Source organism: Cyprinus carpio, chromosome A1 (genome assembly GCF_018340385.1).
Source record: "Cyprinus carpio isolate SPL01 chromosome A1, ASM1834038v1, whole genome shotgun sequence".
In the NCBI taxonomy this organism is placed as follows: Eukaryota; Metazoa; Chordata; class Actinopteri; order Cypriniformes; family Cyprinidae; genus Cyprinus; species Cyprinus carpio.
In genome coordinates this window covers 31,947,315-31,968,693 of record NC_056572.1, presented here as the reverse complement: position 1 = coordinate 31,968,693, position 21,379 = coordinate 31,947,315, and the positions used below count along the sequence as shown (strand labels likewise).

The 21,379-nt window shown below is 36.0% G+C and overlaps 2 protein-coding genes across 2 annotated transcripts; one reads left to right on the top strand and one right to left on the bottom strand.

The window, feature by feature from the left end:
* Window positions 1-113: 113 nt before the first annotated feature.
* Window positions 114-10,965, bottom strand: LOC109096913 (neuromedin-K receptor-like). Its single transcript, XM_019110606.2, has 5 exons — window positions 10,445-10,965; window positions 7,893-8,081; window positions 7,266-7,416; window positions 2,807-3,003; window positions 114-1,319 (listed from the first exon to the last, which is right to left on the bottom strand). The coding sequence occupies exons 1-5, from the start codon at window positions 10,810-10,812 to the stop codon at window positions 1,034-1,036; spliced, it is 1,191 nt and encodes a 396-aa protein (XP_018966151.1). The 5' UTR covers window positions 10,813-10,965; the 3' UTR covers window positions 114-1,033.
* Window positions 10,966-15,577: 4,612 nt separating this feature from the next.
* On the top strand, window positions 15,578-20,846 carry LOC109065134 (N-acyl-aromatic-L-amino acid amidohydrolase (carboxylate-forming) B-like). The gene is made up of 5 exons (XM_042763091.1): window positions 15,578-15,882; window positions 16,536-16,772; window positions 19,432-19,714; window positions 19,793-19,905; window positions 20,284-20,846. The coding sequence occupies exons 2-5, from the start codon at window positions 16,536-16,538 to the stop codon at window positions 20,479-20,481; spliced, it is 831 nt and encodes a 276-aa protein (XP_042619025.1). The 5' UTR covers window positions 15,578-15,882; the 3' UTR covers window positions 20,482-20,846.
* The last annotated feature ends 533 nt before the right edge of the window (window positions 20,847-21,379 follow it).

Here is a 21,379-nt window from a genome sequence, read left to right as displayed (position 1 = left end):
CTTAAAAGCTGGAAAAACATCATCAATGCATTTAAACGTAAAAAGCATTTTACCACATCCACATCAAATACAAAAACTATACGATTTTAATTAAAAAAAATAAAAGGTTATGTACAATACAAACCACGCACTTTATCCTGGTGTTAACATCTACAGCACATCATAAATACAGCACCAACTGACACAAAAACAAACTGTATAGTTAAATTATTGTAGTGTTTTATATACATTCATTAGATTGTATTTACCAAACAGCCAGAGCTTTGTGCACCAGAAAAGTTTTACGAATTTCAAACAAAGCTTATTATTTCTGTCACTATTATTTAAAATCATTTATCTCCTTATTTCCTGACACTGATTCATTCTGACAGCACAGGTTTAAAATCTGGCTATACTGTATGTTTGTTGGCTCAGATGTGTTATTACAGTAAAATTTACATTCAGTTCAACTTTTGAAGTCAATCTCCCTTACAAAAGTTCAAACTTTCATACAGAAGGAGAAATGCTGGCTATGTTCAAAATGCACAGAATGCACATGTGCATGTAATACAAAGAAAACAACTGTAAAAATGTGCAGGACACACTCGACAGTCCAATTCTACTGAAAAAAATGAATCACGAGCATGAATTTTAACATTATCTGACAGATTTTAGCAATTTTTTTAACAAAAATTTTCCTAGATAATCATGCAACATGATGAAGTGATGAATCTGTAGTGTAGCATACCGTGTTTTCATGTTTTAAATGTTTATCATTGCATGATATGTACTATGCTGTGTTGTATTTCAAGAAAAAGAAGGCAGTATGCATTGAGTAGCATGCTAGACTACACTGAAAACATTCACAGTTCTCCACTTGGAGGCAGTATTACTTCATCATGCTGCAGGTTTGAGTGCATTTAGTCTCAATGCACAATCTGAAATGTACAGTATCATGTTTATACAAAACCTGTGGATGTTTTCACTTTGTTTTAGGTCTGTAATGGAGCACCTCTAACAGAACCACAATCCGATGCACGTCTGGTCTGGCCCTTCAGCTGAGCTGCTCGGTTGCGAATGTGGGCTCTCTGTGAAGACAGAGTTTAGTCGCTGTTGTGCTTTCGTCTTTGACCTCCACCTGACACTGCAGGGACTTGGTGCTCTTGCGGTTGCTGTGGCGGGGGTCGTCGCCGTGGACGCTGGTGTCGATGCGGGACAGGGTGCACATGCTGCTCTGGTTGCGTGGGTGGAGACGGGTGGGACGGAGCTCGAGTTCATCGTAGCTGGATACCTGGATGAAGGGACACCACCTGAAGGCCCGTTTGAAACCGGCCCTAAATCTGGAGGTTTGGAGAAAAAGGATCTTCTAATTGAAATGCATTACATATTCATCTCAAAATATTTTAATCAGTATAATTGTAATTCTTAATAATATGTTCATAATCAGCTATAGGATAATATATCTTGTATGTATGTGAATTATGTAGATGGTCCAAAATTAATATTTGCCAGCACCAGTAAGTATAGTGAGTGAAAATGGCAAATAAACAAGACCAAGTTACTCACCAAGGATCTGCAAATATATATAAAGCAGAACTCTAAGAATGATACTTTTTAATATTCAAATAATTAAGATTACAAATTTATTTTATATATATATATATATATATATATATATATATATATATTATATATATATATACACAAATGAAATATATTCATCATTTAAAACAGTATATTAAATATATGATTAAAAAAATAACTTTAATATTTTATATTTCAGCAAATTAACATTATATATTGGTATATTTAATATTACTATATTACAATATATTTAAATATTTTATTTATTTAAAAAAATATTTTAACATTTTTAATTAAATGTAACATTATTTATTTTAATTCAAACATATTTTTATTATTATTATTATTATTAAATTAAATAATAAGACCAAGTTACCAGCAGTTGACTGGTAGGTCTTTTCAGTTGTTGTTTTTTTCAACTGCAAAATTGCATAGTTTATGCTGAACTGTAAGAACTGTACTTTTTACACTTTTTTTAAATAAATAATATTAATATATATATATATATAATATATATATATATATATATATATATATATATATATGTATAATGACTGTTTAATAACTAAGAGCCTTTATGTAAAGTTCTTTCTTTTAATTTTTGATGCGTAGACTGTAGCCTATAAGACTATCCCATGTTTTGATATTAACTCACTGTAAATTTTCTAATGGTTTTTAAGTATGTTACAATGTTATATTATAATGTAATTGTTGTTTTACTGCGTCATTTCATCTCCGTTTACAAACCAAAATTTTACAATTACAGTCAGTTTGCAACCCGTGTCTTTGCACCACCTGACAGTAGTTTTGCGAATAACTTTAACACGCGACTGACTGCCGCGGCGGTAATACACATTTTGGTTGTCTACCTACTATAAAAGAATTTAATATTAATATATGAAATATGTTATTACTATATATATATATATATATATATATGTGTGTGTGTGTGTGTGTGTGTGTGTGTGTGTGTGTGTGTTAAATAAGTCATTGTTAAATAAGACCAACATACTTGCCAGTAACTACTACTTTCAGAACTATTTTTTTTACATTTTATATTCAAAAGAACAATACTTTTTTATGCAAATAATATTTTACAAATATTTATAAAATAAATGTTTATTTCTAAAGAAAGAAAGAAAGAAAGAAAACCTTTATGGGCAGAACATTTTCTCCATTGGTAGATGTGGTAACAAGTTAATCTTGGACCTTGAGTGTATATTAGTATATGAGTGATCATTACCTGCCATTCAGACAGCAGTAAATGATGGGGTTGTACATGGTGGAGCTCATGGCCAACCACAACACAGACAGATACACCTGCTGGATGGACTTCCACTTGTTCAGACGCTTGTTTACGCCTGTCACGATGAAATAGACATGATAGGGCAACCAGCAGAGGGCAAAGGTCACCACCACCACGATCATCATCTTCACCACCTGAGGAGAGAGCGAGAGATCATTTAGAGTCACAACATGAAGCATATGCCAGCAAAACAGTTTCAGCTTCTTGTGTTCTGGAAGAAAACAGCATCAGGGAAAGTCACGGCTCAGCTCGCACTCTGTTTGAAGTCTCCATCTGCCGACTCAAAGCCATCTGCTGCCATTGTTAAGCGAACAAAAACTCAAACCTGAAAACTGATAATGAATGATGAGAGGAAACCTGTCGGGTGGTGATTTGGCACCACACTGAAAGCTTTTGCACCAGTCATCAGACATGTGAGTAAACCTCAATTTAATGGTAGTTTTTATCATGAAAGAGCAGGAGGAACAACACCGGAGGAAATTGCAGTGTGCCAAAAAGTACATAATTGCATATTTCATATGTAAATGGCACCAAAGGACAATACTGTGTTTTGATTTGTTGTTACTGGCATCAGGTGGAGAGAATGGAGCAGACTGTTCAGGGGTCCAGGAGTCATTTGTTCTTGTTACACTGAAAAACCACACATCCCACACAGCCTGACTTCTGACTAGCAGCATCTGGCCCGCGTTTCAGCGCATCCTAGAAAGTACAAGGCACAAAGTGCTCACTTATTAGACAGGAAGAGACTACTTCTGTATTTCAGACCGAAATATGAGTATGAAATATGACCAACATTTTTCATTTTTGTTCTTTGATAAATAGAAAGTTAAAAAGAGTTGGGTTTTTTTTTGTAACATTATAAATCTCTTTACTGTCATTTCTCATCAATTTAATGTATTCTTGCTGAATCCAAGTATTAGAATAAATAAATAAGACATCTTACTGATCCCAAACTGCTGAATGGTAGTGTGCATTGTATTAGTATGTATTAGTATATTCACATATTTTCCATTTTAAAGTTTTAGTAATTTTGTTGTTTTTTTATTCGATTTTTGTTGTTGTTGATAGATAGATAGATAGATAGATAGATAGATAGATAGATAGATAGATAGATAGATAGATAGATAGATAGATAAATGGGGGGTTAAAAGTGGGTAAAATGATTTGAGTGACCTTAGGGCGGGTCAAACGATCAAATAATTTTTGATATAAAGCAAATAATTTACAGAAGGTGTGACACACATGTGACACATTTACACTTATGATAAATGCCGTTTTTATGAAAGTCTAATGTAATCCATTTTGCTGAACATCATGAATGTTGTTGTAATAAGGTGATGAAGTCTGCTTGACGTCTAGTCGGTCACACACTGAGTAGAAAACTAGCTGTACCTTCTTGACAGCCAGGTCATGTTCACCTGCCCTCCTGAAGACTGATTGAAGACCATTAATACGCTTCAAATACAACCTTAATAAACTTTAGCTAAACCTGTGTCAAACTGGCACAAAAGGGCAGGTTCTCTGACACTTCCACCGCCTGTGGCTCATCGTATCCACTGCTAGGGTTACGTCATACCTAACCTTTCTCAGCTTTGTGTAACTGTCCATCAGCAATTATTCACAAGGCTCTACTGCGTCGCATTAACTAAAGCAGCTCTCTTCAGGGTACAAGACTCTTGTCGCTTTTTTACAGACAAGGTGCAAATGAAAGCGTTCATTGATTGATGACGGACGGCATTTCTTTGTCTTTTCCAAAAGGTCCGTGTCAAATTATGTGCAAATTAATGAGGCTATTTGAGACATTGTGAGTGCCTTTTCAAAGGATGCACTAAAGTGAGCAAAGCATACTGAGTCTGAAAGAATGAAGGATGGTTGTATGGTGTTTTCAGAAACGTTAGATCAATGGCTGAGAAATGTTTAACATTAACAACAGAGGTGCCAGTTTATAAAGTGTTTAGTTTTCAAAAACAATGGGGCAAGATATGAAGTGCAGATCTTTGTGTCACATTCACAGACTGTTGCTTACCATCTGATGCATTTTGCAAAGAAAACATCAAGCACCATCCAAAAAACACTGAAAATAAATTGGTGTAGAAATCTGAATTTGGGCTGATACAACTGAGTAAATTATTATTATTATTATTTTATTCTGCTGTTTGAGTTACACTACTGTTCAAAAGCTTGAGGTTAGTAAAAAAAAATTTAACTTTTAAGAAAGCAAAAATGACAGTAAGCACATTCATAATGTTAGAAAATATTTATTTAAAATAAATGCTATATAAAATAATTTTTTGTTTGTTTGTTTGTTTGTTTGTTTGTTTTTTGTTTTGTTTTATGGAACAAGTAAATAAAATGTTGACAATTCATCTGTGCACATTTTTATACTTTTAAATGTTTTAAGATGTTTTGATAACATAACTTCAGAATGTTCTCTAAACATTTAAAATGTCCAGTTTTTCAAAAAGAAGTTTAAATTACTTTTGAATGTTCTCTGAATATTTTGAAAATACTTATAGTAATAATGTAAAAAAACATCTAAATACATACTTTTTAGAAAAAAAGTCCCTTCAATAAATCCCTACAAATAATGTTTTTGTGTGTGTGTGTGTGTGTGTGTGTGTGTGTGTGTGTGTGTGTGTGTAAATGTTTTAACAACATTATTAAAGCCCAGATTACTTTAAATGAATGTTTTATTTTTTAATAAAAAATTACTTTTTCCTTTTAGTTTTATGGAACAATGACAGAAATGCTTATAATTCACATGTGCACATTTTTATATTTCTTTCTCATCAAGAGTCTGAGAAAGAGTTCATACACCTTACGAAACGTACTAAAATGCTTTCTGTCAGCTTTCTAGCCAATCAGCAGACTCTTAAAAACAATGAGGTTGTGTAGAGGTGAGTTAACAAGTGCTTTAATCCAGCGTAAGCCTACAGTTCTATTTGAAACAATTCCATAATCTCTGCATCAAAAACAAAAGTACCAGATTACATAGAGCGATCACAGTCATTAATATAAACCATTTTGGCACAATATGAGATGAATTGTCCTAGATTCATCCCTGAGAGGGAACTATCACTGTCTCACATGTATGAGTGTGTCTGAACGCTGCAGCTCACAAAAAGCTCAGAGCTGACCTGCCAGATAAACCAGACATGACCTTAATCTGTGGAAAAATATCAAATAGATATAGCAATACAGTGAGATTCCCTTAGGACAGGTAAGAGTAAATACATAGATTAATTTCTTTGATTTACAAATGCATGGGCTCGTTTCTTAAACTCTGTCCTTTAGTCACCTCATTCTGACGCTCCTAAGACAGAAGTTCCTAAAAAAACATATATTCTATGAACAGTTTTATAATGTTCACATTAAGTTAAAAAAAAAAAAACACAAAAACAACACTAAACATTCAAAAAATATTCAATTAAACAAATATTTCACCAAAAAAATAAAATTAGCCTGTGTTTTAATTAAAGGGTTAGTTCACCCAAAAATGAAAATTAGCCTGTGTTTTACTCACTCTCGAGGCATCCTAGGTGTATATAACTTTCTTCTTTCAGACGAATCCAGTTGGAGTTATATTTAAAAATTTTCTGGCATTTATAAGCTCTATCATTGCAGTGTGCGGGTGTTTCTGTTCAAAAGTCCAAAACAAGTTAAATAAAGTGCATGCATCCTTAATAATATGTGCCTCACATGGCTCCGGGGCACGAATAAAGCCCTCCTGTAGCGAATCCATGTGTTTTTGCAAGAAAAATATCCATATTTCAAACATAATAAACACTTTTCTCTCACTTCTGCTAACTGTTGTATACGGAAGCGTTCCGGTGGATGGAACGCTTGGGTTTTATTGTTTTTATTGTTTTTGTCTCATCGCACCAAGACACGGCATCACATTATGGTAAGGGGAGTAATATTTCCTTCCCATGCTTGAGGCAACCGGCCAATCACAATGCACTGGATAGCTGGCCAATCAGCGTACACCTCACTTTTCAGAACGATGAGCATTGTAAAAATTGATGCGTTTCAGAAAGGCCAATGTGAGTGTGCACACCGACGCGCAAAATGCCAGGCGTAAAAGTGTCATTTTTTTAAAAACCTCTCTGGCTCATTTTTTTGGTTTGACGCGCCATGTTAAAAACTGGCAGACCAATGGTGCTTTTGTTCACGTGCCTGGAGTTGATCAAGTTAAAGTAAAAAACAACTTGGTGGCACTCAAACATTCTTCAAAACAACTTATTTTATGTTCAGCAAAGTCAGATTGGACTATCAAAAAGCATGCTGAAAGCCACAGATTTGATCATCTACCACAGCATACCGTATGTAGCTCCATATCTTTTGACAAAAACTTTGGGACAAATTGTGTACAAAATATGTTAGTATGTCCTCTCACCTTCCTTTTGGCTCGCAGTTGTCCAACATAATTGTCCGATGAATCTCCAGGAATCTCTCCTCCCCAAAGTGTCACCCCGACTATAGTGTACGTGATACCCATGACCACTAGGGGCAGCATGTACACCAGCACTGTTACTATGATGTGATACCTGCACAGGTGAGAGGACAGGAAGCCACTGTAAAAAAAACAAGTTGTTTTTATGGGCCTCACCAAATGATAAACCCAAGTAGGCCTATCTAATACTTGGGGCTTGGGTGTTTAGAAAATAAATTTGGATTGTGAGTCCGGAAGACTGTTTGCACTTCTTACACAGCATTTGGCCACTGGTAAATAGGTAATGTGTTTGGTTTTCTCGCCTCACTGGCAGATGGCACTTAATGTGAAGATAGCAGGCAATGTAAAGCTAGAAAGAGCATTACCAATGTTTGAGCAGTGGAAGCAAACCCTGAGAAGCGCAGGCTGTAGAGAAATTACAATCAAGCAGAAGAAAAACCAATCCGCCAGTTTGAACTCATCAGAGGAAAGCTTGCTGTCTTGCTTTCTGCACACGCATCTGGCTTCTAAGATGAAATCCACCTCATTAGTGACTGATTTGGGACTGTTGGTAACAAACGGATCTCTTACATGAACGAATCCTCAGAAGGTCTCGGCCAGGCGACGTAGCAGACGGTTCTGCGAGGCATAGTTCTCGTGGTCGAGTAGAAACACAGCGGGAAGGCCAAAATCACCGCCAGGGCCCAAATACAGACAATCACCACTTTAGTAGCGGTAGCTGACAGACGGGGCTTCAGAGGGTGAATTATAGCCATGTACCTGCATAAAAAACATGGTAGTTTGGGTAGACTTCTAGTTGTGAAAGGAATCTACAATACATGTCATTTTTGTGTTTAATTTGAAAGAAATATCCAATAGTCACAGTCAGAGTTATAAAAGTCCTGGCTCTTCGAAGCTTTATAATTGCAGTGAATAGGGGTTGAGATTTTGATGCCCAATAATGTACATCCAACCATCATAAGAAGTCCTCCACAGGCACCGGGGGTTTAATAAAGGCCTTCTGGAGTGAAGCGAAGTGTTTGTGTAAGAAAAGTATACTTATTTAAAACTTTTATTTGTGCACAAAAAGTATTCAGGATTTAGAAAGTATTTAGGTTCGTAAAATTATGGTTGAACCCCTGATGACACATGTGGGTGAGTAATTAATGACAGAATTTTCATTTTTGGGTGAACTAACCCTTTAAAATTAAAATAGAAAATAACAGATGATAACACATAATAAGCATGTTGTTTGACTTTATTTTAATAACATCTAGAGTTAATTAGAACATTCTTAGTAATTGAAAGTGCACTTCCACTATAAGTGAATTTATTGAAAATATAATGAAATATGCATAAATTAATCACAAAGGTCTGTAGGTGGCATTTCAAACAATGATAGTTAATCATGTCTCATGTTTATGCATGATGACATCTTTACGGGTAATTCATGTAAAAAAAAAGGTGTAGGATTTACTTTGGAACAATTTTCACTCAAAAACAGAAACAGAAAGAAACAGCACGCAACACATTTAATTAAATGTGACATGTTTAAGTAGACAGACTGAGATTATTTTTTCAAGTTTAATTTACACCTTTTTCTTTTTCTTTTACAGTGCATTAATTAAAGCTATTTTAATACTTCTTAAATTTAAATTTGAATTCTGCATCATGTTTGATCCCTCAATTCAAACTCACAAATTATGCACAATTAATTTCTGAATGGCTGATGTCAAACCTTCTGATAATAGGAACAAGTAGTGGAGGCAGCATATGGATAAACACTCGTGCATGGTGAAAGATTACACAGAGTTAAGATGAAGTGTTGTTCTCTGGCTCCCACACAGCCACAGACTGAGCCTGTAATCTTTTAATGAAGGAAAAGCCCCCTATGCTCTGGATCATGCAGATCAGTATCCCAGATCTCATCTTATTAGATGCATTCATGACTAACTGGATCCTTTGAATAGTGCCTGTGTAATTCTGAGAATGAACAAGTTATAGCTTAATAAATGTAGATAAATCCTTCTGTCGTACACTTATTATTTTGATCCTATAAAATGCAGCATTTTGTGCTGTATGTTCCAAGTTCATGGGCAGGACATGAAGTTTCCTATTTTTCATAGCAGTTAAATGACAGAGGGGTCAAGCGGAAGACGTTCAATTTATGAGCTCCCTGAGGAGATTACTGATGGATATGCAAGAGGAAGAAAGGTGGTCCTAAAAGCCTGTTCCTCTCAAAGTGCTGTTCAATCCCTGCAGGCCAATTTTGCATCAGTAAATCAACAGGATTCTCACACCTTCAGAGAAATGAATTCCCATGACTTTCTAGTCTTTAATGATGACTTAATTCAGATGCCTATGTAAAAACACTCAGAAAGCAGCGTGATGTCAGGTAAAATGGGGCAGACAAGGTTGGGTTGCCATAGTTTTTAAGATTCAAGATCCAATCATTGTAACTACTTGCCACAATAGCGTTTGACATGTAAATGATTTGACTGGTCTTGCTATAGTTCATGTGTGGGCAGAGCAAATCATTTTACAGAGGCTGGTTTGTAAGGTTTTTATATTCACATATTTAAGGTAAAACAAATTAAATGTTATTTCTATTAAAAAAAGATACAAAATAACTTCAATAAAATTAATTATAAAGTTTATCAACTAAAAGTAGTACACTTTATGACTTTTAAAGACATTTTCAAGCCTTGAAATGTTTATTGACTCATCAACAACAACATTTTAACACATATATTGTTCAATTTTAATTCTGCTGTACACATTGACCGGACATTCTGAAATGTAAATAGCTCCCAGGCATGTTATTTTTGTTCATATCTTAACATAAAATGATAGAAGAGACTTGAATAAACACAGAAAGAGCGGTGTGCTTCCGTATAATATACAAACTCATTTTAGTTCTTGGATATTATGAATTTTTATAGACTATTTTCTACACTTTTCCAGGTCTAGAAATCAAAAATTTTACAATTCCCGTTAGATCCGCGAAGCCTGATGACGTTATTTCGAGGTCATTAAGGAATTCAAACGTAGCCTATATGTAAACATATTTGGAATTCATAAAATTCCACATGGAATTTATATTAATCATTCACAGTGTTTTTATTAATCATAAACAGCCTCACCTGTCGACAGCAATCGCAGTCATGGAGTAAATGCTGGCAAACACTGCGGTCACGGGAAAGAAGTTGTGGAACTTGCAGTAAACCTCTCCAAAGTACCACTCTCCGTGCGTGGCGTAAATGAAGTTGATGAGCGTGTTGAAGGCGGCCATCGAGGCGTCGGAGAACGCCAGGTTGAGCAAGAAATAGTTGGTCACGGTGCGCATCCGTTTATGGGCCAAAATTATCCAAATAACGATGAGGTTTCCGAACACGGCGACCGCCAGAACGGAGCTGTACGCGACCGACCAAATCGCGACGCGCCACGGCGGCTGCACGAACTGATTTGTGAAATTGCGCGTTACGTTTGAGCCGCTCTGAGGACCAGCCATGATAAACTAACTGTGATATCCTTCTAAAACAGCTAGGATATGATCTGAGACATATAATTATGCTTCTGTAGTGTCAAGTATAGATCTGGCACGTCCTCGTGCGCATCCTTCTGAGCTCCATCCAAAGTGTCCAAAATAGCGGTGACGCGCGCGCAGTCATGCCTCATATGACAGACGTCTGGAGATGCTGCTCCTGCCACATGTTGCTGCTCAAATTAATAGAGAAACAGGCAAATGTGGGATAGTTTTAGTAGATTTGCAATGGAGGAATTACAAATGCTTTATAATTTCGAACTAACTAGCCTATACCAAAACAACTTCAGTGTGATGCAACTTCTGAACGAGGCATTTCATTTCACTTCAGCGTCGAATTTATATAAAATGCGCATTTATGTGAGTTTAACGCAATTTAAAAACATTAAGCATTTTCTTTTTTTTTTATGAAAAGTGATAAAAAGTTATATTTGTTCAATTTATGGGTCCAGGATAGTTCTCCCAAAAAGGAAAATTCTGTCATCAAAAAAAGTATTTGGAAGTATATTTGGATATAATGGAAGTCAATAGCTATATCTTCTTTTGTGCTCAAGATAAGAAAGAAACGCATACAGGAACACCTTGAGGGATATTAAACGATGGCAGATTTGTCATTTTTCACTATTCCTTTATTAAACGATCAGCTTTGTCTAGAAACCATGGAAAACCAGCTGTCATTATAAAAGTAACATAAATACCATGATATCATGTCAGTACCCACACATTTTTATAGTAAAAACAGCTAGTAACTGTATTTTTGTGCAAAATATGGTTAGCATAATGACGAATGACTATGTTATTTGGAATTCAAAATGTCTTTGTAAGTAGGCTATATTTGGAATTTACATGAACCCCTTTTTATTAAGTATTAAGATGTTCCTTGACGGAACCAGACTTGGCTCAGGAAGCCCCTCCTCCTCATTACAATAAATTTACATATGCTAAATATGATCTAGTTACAAAATATGTCTTATAGTACTCAAGCATTCACTGAAGAAATTATGATATTTAAAATGTTATTAAGCCAATGATAATTTGTACAGATAATGATTAAATAGCATGGATAATGACTGATTTATAGTCCTTTGAGGTTCATCTTAATCTGACTGAAAGGATGCAGGCAATGGTGAGTCAAGTGTGTGTCGCTGTCTAGCTGGTATAAACTGTAATTGGCAATAGAGTTGCTTTGTAACGCCTCCCTGCATTAATTCACAGTCTTTGAAGTCAATCTTAAAACGGGAAGGCAGTGAAGTGTCAGTAGTTTGGAACTTTTTAAAAGCCTGAACTTGTGGTCTCTGTTACTTCTTCTCAAATGAGCATTCTTCACAGCATTCTATAACGTTTTCCACATCTTTCTCTCTGAGCTAACAGATGACGCAAAACAGCTTAGTGTGATGCGAATTTATATTCAGTGCGAGAAGAACATCTTGTCCAACAACAGTGCAACAATTTAATATAAGGGTCAAACTATCTGGATGTGAAAAATACATCAAAAACAAACATCCTATTAACATCCATACTAACATTCATAGCAAGATCAGAGGAATCTTCATATAGCTCTTTTCTATAAGCTACAAGAACAGGTCTGTCAAGATAATAAAAACACAACAAAAGAACCTTAAAATAGCAATTCAAAGCCTTGCGTACAAGGAACATCAAAATGTACAGCTTTCAAGTTGGGATATGTGGATGACTCATATAGAGTAGGCTATATTTAAGGTGATTTTTTTTTTTTTTTTTTTTTTTTTTTTAGTTTAAAAGATAGATTTCATGCTTTATCATTTTGTGCATACAGCCAAATGGATTTTGAATAAAAGAGTTAATAATAACATAAATCTCATTTTTTGTTATCTATTACTTTTAATGGAATAGCATTACATCACTTGCTCACCAGTGGATCCTCTGCGGTGAACGGTGCCGTCAGAATGAGAGTCCAAACAGCTGATAAAAACATCACAATAATCCACAGAACTCCAGTCCATCAATTAATGTCTAGTGAAGTGAAAAGCTGCATGTTTGTAAGAAACAAATCTAAAAACAAACCATCACTTCTGACCAAAATACGAGTCTATAATTCATATAACACTTCCTCCAGTGAAAAAGTCATCCCCTGTTGTCCTCTTACATCGAAATCCACCAACATATTTGTTTAGAGCTGTTTTCTACTGTTTTACTATTTGCTTGTAAACAATGCTTGATCTGTGCCTATTTCTCTCCTGATGCAGGCAAGACAACTTTTTCACTGGAGAAAGCAATACAGAATTCCTATTTTAGGTTAAAACAACAGTCTGAAGATTAATACAGGATTTGTTTCTTACAAACGCACAGCTTTTCGCTTCACAAGACATTAATTGATGGTCTTGTGTCGTGTGTATTATTTTGATGTATTTATCAGTTGTTTGGACTCTCATTCTGACGGCACCCATTCACATCCATTGGTGAGCAGGTAATGTAATGTTACATTGCTCTAAATCTGTTCCCATGAAGAAACAAATTTATAATATATTTTTTCAGCAAATTTTCAGCCGTGGGTAAACTATTCCTTGAAACTACTAGCCAAGATAAAAATGTAGCCTGTACCTATGTACACAGTGTCACCAGTGGGAGTGTGTGCATGTTTGTGCATTTATGCTCATGCCTGTTTGTCTGTGTGTGTTCTAACCACAGAAAGGCCATGTTACACATCTCACCACGCACTCAGGGTTCAGGTGGTTTTGTACCTTTCATCTTCGACCATTAATCCTTTGATGCTTCCGCAGGTGTTTGAGCTCTCTGGGAAGACACTGCCCTTTTATCATGCAGATCTGGCAACCTCCACTAACGGCTGCACTCAAAAAAAAGCTATCACACCGTCTTTTAGTGCCTGGGGAGAAGCTCTTTCAATTAAAAGGGATTAAACTCTGATTGAAGCGCACTTAATGAATCAGATCAACAGTTGCTTCCTCTACTTCACAAGGGGGAATAATTGCACAATGCAAGTGTGTGGCTTTGTATTAGGGTGAGCTTGTTTTGCAAGTGGACTCTGATAGGGAAATCACCAATCAGCAGGTGAATGTTGTAAAATGTGGATTCTTATGTGGTGGGATGCAATTAGGGCTGCACGATTAAGCGAAATAGCAGCTCATGATTTAGTGTTTGCAGTGTCTCAGAGCAGCTCATTTTGCAGTAAATGTTTCTCCACACAAATTTGTCTCTGCATCCGCTTAATGTGCATTTTGGAGTGCAACATGATTGGTCGAGATGAGAAGTGATCCTGCCTGGGTAGTGTGATTTATATAGTGTCATTTCTAATCACTCAAACACTGACGCTTTTACTCAGAGTACCAGCTACATGTTAAAAGTGGCGGTACGCACAAAAAAGTGCAGGTACTCTAAAGACTAAAATATAGAAGTGCCTGTACTGCATACCGGTGTGTACCGGCCCACTTCAAGCGCTGTCTGTCTTCACAACACTTTTGTTGCTGAAGCTCTCAGCGGGGTCCTACTTCACATGTTTCTAGCACTTCAGAACAGAGATTGCCTTCTGTCACTGATTACATCCATTGTGCACACAGCTAGTTTAAAGATTGCTTTCTCCTGCTACAACAAGAGAAGACACAGTCCTCAAGAACTACCTGATTTCATTCAAGATCGCTGCAGACTCACATCTTTAATTTCTGGGGTATTTTTAAATCGACTCTAGGTTGGGTTAAATTACTCCTTTCAATCATATTGGCTGAGTGCAATTGCCAGTTTGAGTGGTACTGCTGCTGAGTTTGAAAGAGAAAATGGATGGAAAAACCAGCCGCTCCTGTGCTCTCATGTGGCATTGTGACATCAAGCTGATTGAACAAGAGACTGAATTGCTCTATAATAAGCTGTATTATTTTTGGTAATTTCGTAGTTTCAGTCAACACCCATTTATACCCATTATGGGAGATGATTGGGGAAACATTCATTATATAAACTAGAGTTGTGCCTGAATCCATTGACAATATGAATCTAAAAGTACAAGTGATGTGTGTAATTTGGAGAAAATACTTTAAGGTTTAATTGTGTACGGGAAATCAGATTAACATCACATAGTGTCGTTTACTTTCCAAAAGAGGGAAGCTTAAACATTTGCAGCATATATTGAAATTGATTAACCATGTAAACTAGAAACCATATTTTTTTCACCATCGTGCATTTCCCTTATAAACATTTATTAAAACATTCAAACTATAGCTATATTCACCCAACAATATTAAAAACATAAAATCTTGTCCATACAACAGTTCATATCATGGCCAGTGGAGGCTTGTGGGAAACTTTCAAATTAATGCTGTGCTCATCCAACAATTTTAGCAACATATTTTAAATAATGATCATTGTTTTACTAAGTTCAGGATTATGTTTGAATGTGAAAGTGAAAAAAAAAACACTGAAAATGTTTGAGAATGATTCCCACAAAACTATGTTCTGCAAGCTTTTTTCAAGGTAAGATAAAAATATTTTTCTTGGTCAAAATTCATAATTTACAGTGCAATAACAAAAACTGTGAGGAAAAAAATATATATAATCATCTTAAAACAATCTACTGTAGACATAAGATTTGAGGACGCTGATTGGCTAAATTTTATGTTATATCTTGAATATGTTTATGTATTCAATCAGCCATTGGCTAAACTGCTACATAGACCCGCCTCCTGTGGGCGTTTTCTCTAGCGCCGCAGAACTGAGCTTCAGACATGCGCACTGCACACTGGTAGCGGACATATGGGAAAACATATATGAATATCAGCTCATATAATTAATAATAATAATTATTCTCATTTTGTTGAGACATAAAAAACAGCAGCCGTTTATCATCTCCTACAGAAACGCTTCCCCGCTTTCTCTGTCAATATGTAGAGTCGTTATGTTTAGGTAAAAAATAACACAAACTCTCTCTTTTTAGCGCATGTACGAGTCAGCAAAACGCTCGCTTCATGCTGGAGCTCCAATGGAAGTGAGAGTCATGTGTGAAAGATGATCCAGGGCTGGTGACTGAAGCAGGCAGGGAAGAAGAAGGACGAGGTAAATCATAGTTTCGTGTTTTGCATGCCCTACTGTCACACCCCACCGTGTCCAAACTTCACTCAGTAAGACTATTAGAGGAAAAGCAGTTGGAGGAAGGAGTGTAACAACAGTAGGAAGGTTTCCTTTCACTTTTGTAGCCTTTGCTCTGATATGTTGCATGTTGTTGAAGAATGTCAGACAGCTTGTGTCAAATAAATGCACACAGTTAAACAGAGCAACAGAATACTTGTTACGAATTCGAAGTAAAACAGCAAAACTTCCTCTAGCTATGGAGCTAAACTAATACCATGGTCAGTCACATGTTCTTAAAGGTATACACACATGGATAAACACTCGCCAAATGAGAGTAAACTGGTGTAATTGTTACCCACTAGCTGGCCATAACTATATTAGAAACTGCATAACACAGTTTGGAATTCTAGAATGTGATGTATGAAAGCCAAACACATACTAACAGTCTATAATGAAAGCAGGATGTGACACAACATTAGTGTTTCATGTTATCATTAGATAAGTTTATCTAGGATGCATTGGTTTTCCCCTCAAGAACTCCATATACTGGGATGTATCGATCTGTTATGAGGGGCAAAATCAGTTATGCACAAAACCTCTGAAAACAAAATAAGTGTGTAATTACTTTTCTGTTGTAGATGGCATTATTGTTCCTGCCAGCACTGGCTCGTATGGCTGTATGTGGCGGCACCCATGGGAACGAGCTGTCCGGTGTGTATGTTGTGCAGGAGATGGAGCGACAGCGGAAAGAAAAGGGAGAGGGTGTGTGGCCGATTCCTGTAACAACTGTGCTGGCAAACCCAAGGGCTGTGAAAGAGTGCAGAAGATACATTGACACGGATATGAACCGCTGCTTCAGCAGAGACACGCTGAGGTGAGATGTGGGACTGCAACATGAAAATGTAGTTTTGTGAGTAAATGTCTTATTTAAAAAAAAGATGGTAAGGTAATTATATAGTGATGGATAAAGAAATAAAAACGGGCTTTGTTTAGGACAAGCTTATTCACTAGAATGAATCTGACTTTCCAAAATGAGAAAGAGGTCCCTTTAGGACAAACTATTTTTCTGGAATGCATCAGACTTCCCAACACTACACATGAAAGAAAAAGAGCCGTTTTTAAAAGGAAAACCCAGAAATGAAAATTCTATCATCATTTAGTCACTCTAAGAAGTTATTTGGAAGAATTTTGGCAACCAAACAAATAGTATGGAAATAAATACTATGGGTGCTGTCAGCTGAGTGGATGTTGCTGTGTAGGGGTAGGAATCACCAGAGGCCCCACGATACAATATTATCACAATACATGCGTCATGATACAATATTATTGTGATTTTAAATTATATTCTGAGACATATTGCAATTTATACCAACTTCAAATTATGTCCCAAAGGAAAACTTTGGAAACGTGTTTTAACTTAAATAAACATTTCTCAGTTTGTTTATCTCACTTCAGTTTTATTGCTGCAATGCAAAATGGGATTGTTAAGCAGACAAACTGACCAACACTTTCATGAAAACCTGTGATAAATGTTGTATGCACCTGGCAAACCCAACTATTTGCATTACAGTCTAGTCTAGTCCACCTTAAGTAAATGTAAACAGGTATGCACAGCTGTGCTACTACAGGTATTTTGAACAATGTAACTTGAACTTGTACAAAAAAGTTGTGCAGACACTTAAGCAATTGGGGCATTTAAAAGTAAATTACTGTTAAAATTCAAATAAATAAAACATAGTCTTACATCCAATTTAAAGGGGTCATATGATGCGATTTAAATTTTTCCTTTCTCTTTGGAGTGTTACAAGCTCTTGGTGCATGAAGAAGATCTGTAAAGTTGCAAAGACTAAAGTCTCAAATCCAAAGAGATATTCTTGTTAAAACTCAACACCACCATCTATTGTACTGTAAAGAAATTGATTTTATTATTTTACCAAATAGTATATTAAAGATTGATACATGGCGTCCGTGTATCAATTCAGCATTGCCGCGGAAAATATTGCGATACTATGCTATATTGATCCCCCCACCCCACCCCTATTGCTGAGTAGATTTAATTTTTTTATTTAATTTTTTTTTTTTTTTGAAAAAAAGCACTACTTTTTAAGAAAATTGAGAAAAGGAAATAAATATACAGTGAGGTCCATATATATTTGGACACTGACATAATTTTCATAATTTTGGCTCTGTATGCCACCAGAATAGAATTAAAATGAAACAATCAAGATGAAATTGAAGTGCATACTTCGCATAGCTTAGGGTTGAACAAAAATATTGCATAAAATGCTTAGGCATTACAAACTATTTTATACACAGTCCCCCGATTTTCAGGGACTCAAATGTAATTGGACAGATAAATATAATCATAAATAAAATGTTCATTTTTAATATTTTGTTGATAATCTTTTCCTGGCAATGACTCCCTTAAGTCTGGAACTCATGGACATCAGCAGAGACTGGGTTTCCTCATTTCTGATGCTTTGCCAGGCCTTTACTCTAACCGACTTCAGTTGTTGTTTGTTTGTGGGTCTTTCTTCCTTTAGTTTTGTCTTCAGTAAATGAAATGCATGCTCAATCGGGTTGAGATCAAGGAGATTGAATCGGCCATTGCAGAAGATTCAATTTTTTTACTCCTGGGTTCCCTTTTGCTGTATGTTTTGGGTCATTGTCCATTTGTACTATAAAGCGCTGTCCAATCATCTTTGCTCCATTTGGCTGAATTTGTGCAGACATTATATCCCTATACACTTAAGAATTCATCCAGCTTCTTCTGTCACGTCATCACTAAACACCAGTAACCCAGTGCCACTGGAAGCCATGCATGCTCATGCATCACACTGCTCCACCATGTTTCACAGATGATGCTGTATGCTTTAGATCATGTGCTGTTCTAAGCCTTCTCTGTACTTTTTTCTTCTGGTACAGGTTGATCTTAATTTCAGCTGTCCAAAGAATGCTTTTCCAAAAGTGGTCTGACTTTTTTTAGATGTTTTTTTGCAAAGTCTAATCTGGCCTTATTTGAACCTTGTGGTGAACCCTCTGTATTTGCTCTCGTGAAGTCTTCTCTTGATTGTAGACTTTGAAAGTGACACGTCTAGCTTCTGGAGTGTGTTCTTCACTTGGCTGTATGTTGTGAAAGGGTTCTTTACCATGGAGAGGATTTTCCAATCATCCACTAATGTTGTCCTTCTTGGACATACACGCCTTTTTATGTTGCTGAGCTCACTAGTGCATTCTTTTTCTCTCAGAATGTACCAATCTGTTGATTTGGCCACTCCCAATGTTCCTGCTATCTCTCTGATAGATTTGCTTTGATTTTGAAGCCTAATAATTCTCTGTTTCACTTGTATGGAGAGATCCAATAGCAACAGCTTCCAAATGCAAATGGCACACTTAGAATCAACTCCAGACCTTTTACCTGTTTAACTGACCTATCAGTAAGTCCCTCCCCTTAAAGGCAGATGAGCCAATGGCAGTCGAGTATCAGTTGCACAGGGAGCAGAACTCGGACATCTGTAGGTTTCAGCGCCATAGAAAAACATTGGAGGATCCGAAGCTCGTATCAGTTTGAGGGTGGTTATGCTACAAAAATGGAAAAACAATGTGTCTGGGGTATTTGTAACACTGATTCCAGGTATCATGAGAGGATGGGCAATAGAATTTATATTATTACATTTCCTAAACCCAAACAAAACAGAGCAAAATGTAGCTCTAGAGGTCGGGCCGCAGCCGCATGGTGTCGTCAGAGCTGACATCTATATCATTATGAAAGAGGCCGTCGACTTGACAATAGACTGGATCCACAAATTCAACTCAGGTACTGTAAGACCTTAACAATTGTGGTTTATATTTGTCTGTTGGAAGTGTGTTATATTTTGAACTATGTTGTTTTCAGGAACAGTGTTTGAAGGCGGGGATGTAGAAGCCTTTAAGTTCATCAAAAGTGTTGATTATCCCAGAGATCCAGAGACTCGGACTCTCACTGCTGCCATTCATCCTCAGCTGCAGGTGCCAATCATTCTGCTATTTATGATATTTACACACAGAATCGGCAAAGTTGATACTGTGAACAATATGTCCAGATCATATTTCATGCCTGAGCTCAAGCTCGCTTTAGGACCATTTTTTATTAAAGTAATGGAGAAAAAAGATCTCATTGAATTACTATAATGTGGAAAATGATTAAAATGGTAAAGTATTTATTCATCATGGTAGTATTTGTTGCACTGCTTTTATGCTGATTTAAGTAAAAAAAAATTTTGTATTTTTTGGGGAATTATATAAAATGGGGGAAAATTAATACAAATATATGCTATTATTTGTAATAAATCAAAAAATTTTTTTTTTTTAAAAGAAGAGACACTTCATCCTTTTTTTTTTTCCTAGGACAGAGACTTCTGTCTCCTCAAGCGGGGAGACCCTTTGTTTTTTACATTTTCTGGAGAAACCGTGAAGTATGAAGAAGAAGAGACACTTCATCCTTTCTTTATCAATGAGGCTGCTTACTATGAAAAAGGAATTGCTTTTCACTTGGCTAAAAAGTTGACACTGACAGTTCCAACAGTGCAAGTGCAGAAAGACTGAAGCATTGGAGAGGAAAGGATATTAAACTCGGCATGATTGCCAAAAAATCTAACATCAGTCATATGATTTTATAAGACAGAATGCCACTTAAATGATTTTAACAATTTTTCAATCACTTATAACTCAGGTAGACATCATGTACATATTTGTAGCTATATGAAAATGAAACGCTAATTTAATTGTCAAAATCTATACGTTGAGTCAAATATTACAGATTTTTAAAAATGTAATACAATATTTGGTCCAAAGTGTCTTATACATGTAAGGCTGTAATTTCTGCTCAGCCTATGTCATGTAATTAATTTTTCATATTGTTGGGCCTTTGCAGTTTATGGTAATAATAAATATTATTGCTTCTTTTTAAAGACATTTTGTTTCCTTGGGTCTTGAAGCAAAACCTGCTGAGAACCACTAATCAAAGTGATAGTGTGAAAACGTGTCTAGCCGTCAGAACCTTACATCACAGAGACACAATCGCTAATCAGACAAGCAAACACATCTTTTGGACACTAGGTGGTGCTATATTAAGTTTAGAAACAATTATTTTTTATCCCTAAAAAGTTACTAAAAGAATTTTGATTTGTTGAAGTGGTGTGTGTATGTATAAGCTAATTAATTGGTCCGGTGTTGTTGGTTCTCACAAATTAACATACATTTTTCTGAATGCAACGTCCAAACATAACAAAACTTGATACACAAACTACAGAAAAAACATAGGACGCACGGCAAGTTATTTAAGAATTGCACCTATAGGGGGCAGTACTACTGAAAATCCTTAATAACAATGCAACCGCATGATTGTATTTGGTGGATGTCCTATTATATTAGGTGTGTTCGACTGCATGACATTAAAGTACCGCAAGTGTGATTCGAAAGCATGCAGGGCTGTCTTCTCTCT